At 32.8% G+C, this 13349-nt stretch overlaps 1 protein-coding gene across 1 annotated transcript; it reads right to left on the bottom strand.

Moving 5' to 3' along the window:
- Positions 1-6897: 6897 nt before the first annotated feature.
- Positions 6898-8658, bottom strand: LOC116021032 (phosphoenolpyruvate carboxylase kinase 2-like). The gene is made up of 2 exons (XM_031261629.1): positions 7748-8658; positions 6898-7107 (listed from the first exon to the last, which is right to left on the bottom strand). The coding sequence occupies exons 1-2, from the start codon at positions 8523-8525 to the stop codon at positions 7052-7054; spliced, it is 834 nt and encodes a 277-aa protein (XP_031117489.1). The 5' UTR covers positions 8526-8658; the 3' UTR covers positions 6898-7051.
- Between the last annotated feature and the right edge of the window lie 4691 nt (positions 8659-13349).

Raw genomic sequence — 13349 nt, 5'->3', positions numbered from 1 at the left:
ATAGTTATAATCTTTTTTCTTACCTAATTAACAAACACATAATATATTAATTTTTAAACACATATAATTTATTTATCACAATTCACAATGCAATGTTAACCTTGATTCATGTCATAAGAATTGAATTTTATAGCCTCTTCATTAGTACATCGTTCTAGAATATAATACTAACTAGAAGCATTGAACGTCGAAGCTCATATCAAAACATTAGTACTAGTACTCCTATTTTCTTATGTGAACATAACTACTAGTCATTAGTCTTAAGAATGACATTTTTTTTTCTCTATTCTTTTTTTTTTTTTTTCGTCCCGTCAATGTATATACTCATAGAATATATAAGTCGACTCTTTATAAGAGTTTGCTTTTAATTTTCTTGATTTGAATCAGTCAACAACTATAAGCAATATAAGCTGATTTACCCCATTACATTCATTTACGTACTGACTAAGATCACAAGATCGACGGGCTTAATCCAAAACGCATTTTTAAGTAGCGGCTGTGAAATTTCATGTAAATCGAATAATGTTGATAGGGTATTCAACCTTGTACTAGACTTTGATAATTAATACGGAGTATTCGTTCTATATACGGTATTTTACTATATCAAGTATGAATGAATGTAGTACTTGATTTTGTGTGTGTGTGTATAATATTTTGTAATTTTATTTTATGTTGATTTGATACTAATCTTGGAGTACCCATTGATGCCTTTTCATCACAATGCATGCGGTTAAATATTTTGTCACTTTGTGCATAATTTTTTTTAAACAGTGGTTATATCCTATATACCAATTATTTTTATTGTCAAGATCGATGCTGATTTTTTCTTTAATCCAAACAGGTTTGTTGTAGAAAATAAAATGAATTGTAAATTTATATTAGTTCTAATATATTTAAAGAATGCACAATAAATATTTTACATACAAGAGATTAATGAATGTTGCAACGGTGGCTATTTTTCAAATTTCATTCTTTTTTTTTTTTTTTGAATTTGAAAGATTGATTCCAACAATGTTGTAGTCTCAGCATATTTTCAATGCATCAGCATATTTTGAATGTTATAGAAATGCTACTTTGGTCTTCGGTTTTTGTTTTTGTTTTTTGTTGTTTTTTTTTTAATTTTTATTTTTAATATGTAAATGCTTACCTGGACAACATAAGGTTAAAAGAAATGTCACATCAGTTGGAAACATGCGCCATGTCAGCAGAAAGACAGGAAAACCTGCTAAAAGTTCTAGGTGATTTTTTTTTTTTTGTGGCTCGATTTATACGATATGAAAGTTAGGGTGCAGCATGAATAATTGGATATAGTTCAGGGTGCTAAATGAAACTTTAGCCTTAATAATTTGACCGTCATTTTTTCTACCCATTATAGCCCTAACTTTCTTTGGCTCTTATTAGTATACTAGTTTTATACGTGCATTGCGCGAATGAGTTAATGGCCAATGTTTATATTTAAATAAATATTTGAAAGTATATCAATGCAAGATTATATAGGAGAAGTTTATACATGGGTAATTAAATGTCGAATTTTTTTATTTAAATATCTAACTCAAAGAATATATGAATCCAAGATAATATAGAAAATTCATTATAATTATTATTAAAATAAATGTTTGCAACCTTGTAAAATCGATAGTCTAAATATTTGGTCTAAAAATGATAGTCTAACTAAATACTACTTTTAATTTGAATTTTTCTAAGTGTTCTTAATTCTCTTTTGAGTAACATTGTCATTATCTTCATCTTTACTATTTGTTCTCTTCCTTTTTGTTGGTAGTGTGTTATTTGCAATTCGGTTATTGTTGGTAGCATAGATGACATTGTCATGCAATGAGATTATGATATAGGAGCTATGGACTTTTCTTGGTGTTCTGCTTGGGGTTCATTTGGTTCAACCATTATTGTTGAATGAGTTATTGTGGATAAAGAAATTAAATTAATTAATAAAAATTTGAAAATTTAAAATATTATGTATTCCAAAGATATTAAAAGGTAGTTTCTCGCTTCAATTTGCTGGGTAAGGGGTTATTTGAGTACTTTCATTGTCAACAAATCACCCAAGTATTTAATATGATTGGTTTCAAACTATTCTTTTTTATTTTTTTTCATGGTATTAAAGAAATACATATGTATCATTTTTTGGTGTAACTACTAATTTATTTAATTCAATAAGAGTAAAATAGAGTGATTCCGCTTCAATTTGTTGGGTTATTTGAGTACTCTCTTTGTCAACCAATCCCCAAGTAGTTAATATAATTAGCTTCAAATTATTAATTTTTTTTCATAGTATTAATAAAATACTTGGTAAATAAATATATAACATTATTTTGTACTATAACTTTGATATTTAATTACAAGATATTGTAAAAATAAGATAATGGACAATGTAATGAATATCAATTGATAAATTTGAATGTAAAGAATCTTTGCATAAGAGAAAATAAAGACAATATAACTAATGAAATTATTTCTCTTATTTAATTTAATTTTTTGATAATGAATAATTTTTTCAAATAAAGATATTGTAGACACATAATTCTAAATTAAAGAAATACATATGTATCATTTTTTGTTGTAGCTACTAATTTATTTAATTTAATAAGAGTAAAATAGAGTGAGAAACTTAATTATGTCAAATTTGATTGAGATGAGGTTCGAACCTTAGACCTTTCTTATAGAAATTAATGGGTAAGTTAAAAGTTAACAGAATATTAACGGAGAAAAGAATATTTAACGGAAAACTTAACGGATAATCATAAAAGTAAGGTTAAATTAGGTAATTTCTATTAATAATATTAATCTGAATTATCTTAACCATCTATTTGATTAAATAATTCATCTGAACCATCCATTTGATTAAATAATTTGACCGCCATTTTTTCTACCCATTTTAGACCTAACTCTCTTTGGCTCTTATTAGTATAGTAGATATAGTAGATTATTATTATTATTTGGGTAAATATAAATATATTAGCTCTAAACAAAAAATATACGGACATACCAAGCATACTCTTGCAATTACAATAATTAAAATGCAATGGTGTTTGCAAAAAAAAAATAATAATAATAAAAAATTATGAACATAAAAATTGAACCCAGCACTAAAATAGGCCCAAACATCATTTTTTTAATTAGGTCCAGGTCTGACCGAATTGAACTAGACCCAGCCCAAATCCGTGGTCCATCATATATAAACACCTCATTTCTCCATCTGCTTAATCCTAGTCCCCAAAGGAGTAGGTATATTTGTATATATTTCCAGAAATTTTGCATGTATATATACACACATATTATGGGCGAGAGATAGGCGCGATCTAACCCTCTCACGGTCACGGCATCTCTCTCAGCGAGTCTCACCGATGGGCGACGGCGAGATGCGAAGTAAGGCTGCATATACAAAGGCTGAGCAAGAGGTATTTGATGACGATGATGATGATGAGGAGTTTCCAAAATCATTGGTAACTGAGGAGGACGCAATACATGAAGCCCCTGTTGGAAAGGGGTTATGTACAGCTCTCAGGCTTCTGAAACAACGAGGAGCACTTAAGGAAACAATTCAATGGGGTGCTCCAAACAAGAAAAGCAAGCTCCTTGGCAAGGAAATACACATAGAGAGGACTGATGAGTATGGGCGAATTGTAAGTATCCTTCTTTTCATATTTCTACCTGCATTATATTACTATTTTGTAATTACCTCCTATCCTATCCAATAACTAACCATACTCTTTATTTTTTGTCTTTACTAGTTGACTCCAAAAGAGGCCTTCCGCTTGTTTTCCCATAAATTTCATGGAAAGCGCCCTTGCAAACTCAAACAACAGAAACGCATGCGCCAATACCAACAACACCTAAAGGTGAAACAAATGACACCATCACAATCTGTGGAGAGAATGAGAGAAGCTCAAAAAAAACTCAAGACTCCTTATCTTATTCTTAGTTAAGCCTTTAATTTGATGGTGATGAAGAGGGTATATTCACTTGAATTTATTTGGAATTTTTGATCACTTTGATTTGCTACACTTTGCATTAACAAAATATGCCTTTGATGGTGATGAAGAGGGTGTATCAATGAAACAATCAGTTGTACGTTTAGAAATCAACTACTTATGTTTTGTACATCTGTAAACAATTTATCCTTTTGGTATGTATACTGAATGTATATATGCTGATAATATGAATACAAACTAATATATACACATCCTAACAAGTTTGAGTTCGGGTAATCACGTTCACAATAGTGTCTTAGCGGAAATTAACCAAAGCCCATTATCCTCCGATCAATATACGGTGGACCATGGTCCACAATGCATTGTGAACCATGGATCATGGCTGATACTGCAGTTGTGTTGAACTGATACTGCAGTTATGTTGAATGGATACTGTAGTTGTGTTGAAAGGGAACTGCAGTTACGCGGAACAGAGGCCGGGCCGTGTCATCCGATTGGGACTGCAGTTGTGTTGAACAGATACTGCAGTTATGTTGAAAAGATACTATAATTGTATTGAACGGATGAACGGTCTCTGTTCGGCGCAATTGCAATTTCCTTTCAACACAATTGCAGTATCTTTTCAACACAACTGCACCCGTGCAGTATCAGCCATGACCATGGTCCACAATATAATTTGCAATTATCCTCCCATATGTTTCCATTTCAACTTTTTATCCAATTATAATCTTTTCTCTTACCTAATTATCTGAAAACACATAATATATTAATTATAAGCACATATAATTTCTTTATCAGAATTCACAACATAATTATCTAAAAACACATAATATATTAATTATAAGCACATATAATTTCTTTATCAGAATTCACAACATAATGCAAAGTTCAACCCGATTCATGTCATACCAATTGACTTTTATAGCCTCTTCATTAGTACATCCTTCTAGAATATAATACTAGCTAGAAGCATTGAACGTCGAAGCTCATAGCAAAACATGACTACTAGTACTCCTATTTTCTTAAGTGAACATAACTGCTAGTCATTAGTCTTAAGAATGACAATTTTTTTTCTCTATAATTTTTTCTTTCGTCCCGTCAATGTATATACTCATAAAATATATAAGTTGATTTTCTATAGGAGTTGCTTTTAACTTTCTCGATTTGAATCGATCAACTATAAACAATATAAATTAATTTACCTTATTACATTCTTTTATGACTAGGATCACAATACGGGTTTAATCCAAAACACATTTTTAAGTAGTAACTGTGAAATTTCATGTAAATTGAATAATATTGATAGGTTGGACATATTGTTGCATAATGTTAGTATATCTAAAAGAAGGAATAGTGAGGTTAGGAAAGATGATTTAATTTGTTGTTTGTTTGTTGGGTAAAGTAAAAGAGAATTTGGAAAGGAATTGAAAGGGGACGTGAAGAAGAGGAAGAAGGATCCAAAATGAATACGCAAGACTCAGCTCGAAAGTGTTTGCGGTGCTAATTAACGTCGTTAGTGGATTCCGCATTTCCACGCCGACGGAATGAGAGAGACACCCAAACAAAACACGTACGGCTCTGTATCGCCGTTACGTACATTCATACAGATCAAACACTCAAACTACCGACTGCCGTACCTATTTTTCTCCAAATCCAAATCACCCAAAACCACATGCTCCATACTTTATGTAGGAAGAAAACTATTCTAGGATGGGTAATTCCGGGTAAAAATACAAATTTGTAACATAGGGTCACCACTTGGAATCTCAATTTTTTTTGTTTGAGCGGGTCAACTACTCAGCTATAAGCAACTAGACTGACTTATTTCCCTGTGATCCTTTGTCAGAGTCATAAAACGGGATTTACATAGTACATACTCTTTGATAGTGACTGTGGATTTCTCTCAGTCTCCAGAAAAGAAAATTCTTTCAGAAGTTTTTGATTAATAACTTAAAAACGAGAAGAGTTAACTAAGCCAACCTCGCCATATCAATATAAAATGCAAATATGGCATACAATTCTCAATGCACATTAGATATAGATGGTGTATGTATTGTTCAAAAAGACCCTAACCTGAGTAGTGGGGACCTACCTAACTACCTTATATAGTCTTATGAGTTAATTCCATTTTTGGTCCTAGATTTATAGATGACATTCCACTTTTAGTCATTTTTTATCAAAACATCCACTTTTAGTCCTAGTATTATTGTGACATGACCAGTGTTGGTCCTCCATAAACAAAATCGTTAAAATTTCGTTAAATACAAGGACATTTAGATCTTTTTTATACAAAGTAGGTTGACCCACTATATTTTTTATGTTTATTTTTTTGAAACAACCCATAACTGAAGATCAATATGCCATTGTATTTAACGAAATTTAAACTATTTTATTGATAGATGACCAAAAATGGTCATGCCATAATAATACTAGGACTAAAAGTGGATGTTTTGATAAAAATGGACTAATAGTGGATTGTCACTTATAACTCTATGACCAAAAATGGAATTAACTCTAGTCTTATGCATCATTAATATAGGTTTTGTAACGAAAACCTATATTTCCGTTATAAATCTTAATGTCACCACTTAATGGCCATTAAGGCCCTCATATATAACTTGAACCATTTAATGCATTTTTCTAAATGGAAAAATTATGTTACAAAGATGGCTAAGGATGTAAACTTTTAATCAAAAGATAAGGTCACGAGTTTGAATCTCAACATTCTTGGTTTGAGCTTGATCAGCTATATAGGAACAACCCAAATTGCTAGTCACAAGACAAAATTTATCATGTGCATACTCTTGAGTTGTGGCGGTGGGTTTCCCTCCTAAAAAACAAATCTTTCAAAACTGTCTGATTAATTAATAACTTAAAAACAAGAAGAGTTAACGAAGCCCACCTCGCCATATCACTATAAAATGCAAATATGGCATATTGCATACAATTCTCAATGCACAACAGATAATGGCTTTTTTTAAACAAAAACAATCTTTTTAATTATTGTTTGTACATACACAATGCTCCCTCGGGCTCTCATGTCCCAATGAAAGCAAAATTACAACAACAATCAGGTTGAATGGGGGTAGGGTGGATGGGGTTTAAGTAAAATCAGCTATGCTTCTAGTCTCTCCTTCACTCATAACCCATGGATGCCCTGCATTTATTAAATTTGCAAATAATTAATATTCTTGAAAATAAAATATCATAACAAAATTTGGATAAATTAAATTTTTTAAATGGCAAGCTTATTAATAAGACTTTTGTCAAAGTATAATAACAATATAACAATTAACACTACCATACCATTCTAATTGTCTTGAAAAATTAAGCTCCTAACTAACAAATGACTATAATTAAAGTGATAAATAAATCTAAATTGCTCATATATAAACAATTTGAAGGATGACAATGCGATAAATTAACCTAGATTATCACTAGTTGATCCGCTCAAACCAAGAAAGTCAATAGACAGCTCTCATTCAGTTGAACTGTCTGACCAAATTGACAGGAATTAAGCTAGATCGTGTAACATTTGATGCCAATGAAAAAAAAAAACTATTTTTTTTTAGGGTAAAGAAAAAACTATTTTAATTTCCTTAAATTTGTCTTTGACAGAACTTCGTTAACTGGTAATATATATAGCTAGTGTTATGTATATTATAGATGTATTAAATATTTTTTTAATACAATTGGCCCTATCACATTATAGATGCATTAAATATTAAGGAAAGAAAATGACATTATTTTTTGTTTTAAAAGTTTTTAATGAAATTTTAATTATTAAAATAACTTACTCAGTACTTGGTCTGCGGAGAAGCGTCTAGAAACATCTCTGCAGATCATCTTCCTCAGCAGATCCTTAGCTTCCGGCGAAACTGACCGGAAAATCTTAGCGGGAAATCTCAAGTTCGCCCTGAGAACCGCCTCGAACGTCTCCGCCGTAGTATCCCCGCGGAAAGGCGGGACTCCGGCGAGCATTATGTAGAAAATCACCCCCGCGCTCCAAACGTCCACCTTCTCATTGTACTCCCGGCGCATCAACACCTCCGGCGCCGCGTAATACGGCGTCCCGACCACCTCCGACATCCGGCCGCCGCCGCCGAGCCACTCCGCCGACCCGAAATCCGCGAGTTTAAGGTTCCCCTGCGCGTCGAACAGCACGTTGTCGGGCTTCACGTCCCGGTGCGCGACGCCGGCGCGGTGGCAGCAGCCGATCGCGGAGATCAGCGGCCGGAGAACGGCGGCGGCGGCGGGCTCCGACAGCGGGCCCCGCGACAAAATCTCGTAGAGGTCGCCGCCGTCGCAGAGCTCGGTGATCATGTGGAGGTGATCCTCGTCCTCGTATATCTCGAACAGGCGGAGGATGTTGGCGGCGCCGGTTAAGAGGTGGAGAATCTTGGGCTCTTTTTCTAAGCACTCGCGGTCCGTGGGGTCCACGAGGAGGCTCTTCTGGATGGTTTTGCAGGCGAAGGATTGGGATGTCGCCGGCGAGTAGCAGCGGTACACCGTGCCGAACTTGCCGCGCCCAATCTCTTCGCGCACCTCGTAATCGCTCTTCAAACTGTCACTCATTGCGGTGCTTTAATTTGTTGGGTATTTTCAACTCAGTTGTCTTTATAGAAAGAAGCTAGGATTCCTTACACAACATGAGTATTAAACGGAATATTCTGCTAGTACTTTTAGCAAAAATTGATGTAACTCTCATGGGGTTTGGTTCACGAAATATTAGGGGTATGTAATATATATTAGGACTCTGGTTTTTATCAGCACCTGTAGGATTCTTATTTCATCTCTGAATATTATTGTAAGTGTGTAAGTGTGTAACACTATTAATAATACAATTCTCTCTAGTAACTCTTGTTCTCATTTAGTATCAATAGATTAAAATAATACCCAACACACCTCTACTCCTAATAAATACTTATAGACAGTTAATCACTTTACATTCCTCAATTAAACTTATCTGCTCCAATTATTTATTCTCTCAAGAAATTATTGTTCTCATCATATAACCATGTTTGGTTTAAAGGTTATTTTTTTATGTATGTTATAATGAATTTTTTTTTTTTTTTTTTACTTTAATACACTTAACATATTCTTCATGCATTTCAATAAACTTCAAAATTAAAATAACTAAATAAGGCAACGATAATATATATATATATATATATATATATATATATATATATATATATATATATATATATATATATATATATAAAAGTACATAATTTAAAAATAATTTACTAAAAAAGCTTGAACTTGATGAGCAAAATTACTTTAATTTATAAGCTAACATGACATAATAAGAAGTAACATAAAATAAATAATCAAAAGATAATTAAATATGATACATATTGATAGGGGTAAAATCTCGGTCTACGTATCCCGACCTCCTGGGCTGTGTGCCCAGTTAGGGGTTAACCAGACCCTCCTAATCCTCCTCCCGATCTGACCAGGCCGGGCATCCTTGCGCTCCGGGCTGTAGTAAGGGCCTTTGCGGAGGTTCGNTATATATATATAAAAGTACATAATTTAAAAATAATTTACTAAAAAAGCTTGAACTTGATGAGCAAAATTACTTTAATTTATAAGCTAACATGACATAATAAGAAGTAACATAAAATAAATAATCAAAAGATAATTAAATATGATACATATTGATAGGGGTAAAATCTCGGTCTACGTATCCCGACCTCCTGGGCTGTGTGCCCAGTTAGGGGTTAACCAGACCCTCCTAATCCTCCTCCCGATCTGACCAGGCCGGGCATCCTTGCGCTCCGGGCTGTAGTAAGGGCCTTTGCGGAGGTTCGAACCAGAGACCTCGCACCCGCGCACCTATCCGCTGCCATGTTGGACCGACAGAGTGACCGGTGCATGACCGCCACGCGTCCTACATGCCGCCAGACCGGAAATCTTACTGGAGCCACTATAAAAGGCGCATTTAATGCAGTAGGGAGGACTTTTGGCTATTTCTTCTAATACAGTAGCTAAAGAGACCGGGAACCTCTGACCCACTGTCACGTAGCTCGGTCTCGCTTAGGGTATTCTTCCTTGTACCCGACCCAATATAAATACAAGTATCCTGTTCCGTATTTTGCTGTATCACATATAATAAGCAAACATAAAATATATTTTTCATAATAATTAGAATTAAAAGGGAAAAAAGTGGTAAATGTGCATGGGAATCTTAGAAAATATAAGAACGGTGAGGGATCATCACATTCCCCTTAAAAATCCAACGTGGAGGGTATATTGCATTACTTGAGAAATGATGTATTTCTTTGGAAAAGTAAAATAACATGAACCAAACAAGAGAATGCGACATTTCAAAACTCACATTAGCTTAGTTATGTTGTATGACTTAAACCAAACACCCCCAAGTCTAAGTAGAAAATTGATATACGAACTCTCATGGAGTAATACATTGCAATGTGTCTGTAATTTTATTTTTGAAAAAAAAAAAAAAAAACCCTACTGTACTATCATTATAATTGTAATTTGCCACTGTTTTCTCTGTTTTCATACACTTCCAACTCATTTTAAAAAGTAATCCCTACTTCTATGTCATCTAAAAAAATATTTTCAATTTTCAATAATAATAATAATAATAATTTTTTAAAAATTATTCTCTTTTATCATCAATATATAAGCACATTTCAAATATTAAAAAAGCAACAATTAAAACAATGTAAATTTCGCAAAAAAAAAAAAAAAAAGAAAAAGAAAAAAAAAAGTAAAATTTATTGTAAATAAATATATACATGGACATTACTAAAGGCCAGGTATTATACTATGATAGTACCTCTTCATCCTTTTGTAGTTATACTAGAACTCTGTATACGTGGTATATATTAGAATTGAAGGATAATTAATAAAGATTAACTATTTTCTCTATATTCTGTCTCTCTTTTATTATATTGCATTTTCGAGGTGTAAATGATCCATTTGTTCATGCGATGATACATCCAATTTCACAACAAAATTAAAATAAAACAACTTGTATTACGTAACAATTTGAACAATGTAAAATTAAAATTTATGAAATACAAAATTAATTAAAATTTAAAAATCAATATACAAATACAATTACCTATTAATTTAAAGTAATTACATATTTTTTAATTAAATAATTATCTATGAACCAATTGCATTACGATGATTCCTTTTACATTTTAAATGTATTAATTACTTCATTGAATATATTTAATATACTCACTTTAATTTACTAAATAATGAAATGTTGAACCTCATGGCATGCACTGCATAGTTTGAGTGGGAAGATTTGGAAGAGAGGGGAGAAGCATGCCATTGTTGAACATATATTCTTAATGCATGCATGTTATGAAGGAATTAGGTTTGCAAAAGAGGTGGCAATTTTCTTGCACCATGAGAAGTGTGATAAATTATATTGTTACAAACTATATACCCCCAAAATCAAGTTTAATTTACCATTATGATATTAACTATTTTTAATTTGAAAAAGAAATGAAAAATGGTTGAAGATAAATATAAAAAGTTATTAACTAACATGCTCAAACCCTCAATATTCGTGGTAATTAAGAATCGAGTCTACATCCCACTACTGAAAATAAGTTTTAAGTGAGATTTCTTATTTGATCCACTAGACCAATGTACGAGTCATATAATAATTATATTTAGTTTAAAGATTTGGTATTGTGTAAGCAGTTAGGTCATCCCTCCTTAGCGTTTATGGGAGTAGTCTTAAACTTTTGAATGAAAAATTAATTCTTTTGACAAGGCGACGTGGCATAGTGATTAAAATACTAATGGAAGATTTGGACAGTTAGTTAATTAGCATGCATGAATGCATGATTACTAGTATAGGTTGAAACATGGTGCTAATTAAATATCAATTCATGAAAAGCTCACTGGTAATTTAAAACCTCATACATGGATACAAGTTAAATTATGAATATATAAAAATGTCTCAGGTACAATTTAATTGATCAACCAATACAAAATAAGTTAAGAAATTTTACTTCACTATTTACGGTGTACACGATTTGAATTTTACTAAGAACATAAAAAGGATATGATGTATGAATTTAAATTTGAAGTCTACTTTAGTGCTATTATAGTACATTTAAACTGCAACGAGACAACCAATGACCTTGCACCCTTATGGTCAAATGACATGAAGTAACTCATCTAAATGGGAGGTCATGAGTTTGAGTCCTTTGTGTTTCAATATGTTAAGAAAGTATATATGAACCTATATTACAATAGGGTGTGAACAAAATGCTTTTAAAGAAGTCATTTTGTATGTAATAATTAATCAGCTATCAGCTAACAATTAATTTACCCACTAACCCAATTAGCACACCCAGCTAGAGAATTGTAGTTGGTGAATACTCCTCGTACTAGAAGATAGAATTGCATCGTCCCATGGCTTAGGAGCGTACCTGGGTTGAATAATTGATTGTTATTTTTTTGGGCATCGCATATACTCCTTGTTGGCTATCTAATGGATTTTGTTGGAAGACAAGATTCCGCACTTTGTTAGGCGGGATAGCTCAGTTGGTTTGACTGATATCTTAAAGTCTTGTTCCAACGATAGTGTAAGGTTTGAATCTCATTGGGAACCTCGATGTGCATAGATGGGAAGTTGAGAACTGACGGAGCAATTCGCAATTTATCTCCTGTAGTAGGTCTTGAGCAGGAATTCTGAAGGGTTAGAATAATCTATTAGCCTAAGGTAGGCTACGTAATGTATCAAATTGTCTCACGGGGCTTAACCCAATGGTTCAAAAGACACCCTGAAAGTCTTCTGCAATTGTAGGGTGAGATTTGATTCCCACTAAAGACATGGGGGTTATTGGAAGACTTTGTAAGCAGTGTGTACATGCAAGGAGAAACTGAGAATTGATTGAGCGACTCACAATTTATCTCATTTAGCGCCATTGGACGGGTTTTGGAGACTTAAGATTAGTTTACTCTAAACTAAGAAACCTAATGCATCAAAAAAAAAAAATTGCATCCGTGCATTGACCTAGGAAAGTACCTGTGTTGAATCCCACCTCAACCTCCACCCCAAAAAAGTACAAAGTACATTACTACTCATTGACCTGCATAAACCATGCCTGCCTCAAGTTAAAGTTGAAGATTGAGATACTCATTGTTTTATCCCGCACATATTATTCTAGACTAGAATAAGACAACAAGTATTGCCCAAGATATATGAATGCCATAACTTGAGTGTACCCAATGTATGGAGAGCTAGCAAAGTAGAAATTGAAGATGCAACTTCTTTTTTTAAATCAAGTGGGATGATTTTTTTTTAATTAATATATAAATGTTGTAATCTAATTTATTGCTCTTTGAAAATGAGCAAAAAGAAGATCTCATTAATTAGCTTTATAATTACAATTTTAT

The sequence above is a fragment of the Ipomoea triloba genome, chromosome 5, assembly GCF_003576645.1.
Source record: "Ipomoea triloba cultivar NCNSP0323 chromosome 5, ASM357664v1".
NCBI lineage: Eukaryota > Viridiplantae > Streptophyta > Magnoliopsida > Solanales > Convolvulaceae > Ipomoea > Ipomoea triloba.
This window is presented reverse-complemented; position numbering and strand designations above follow the sequence as displayed.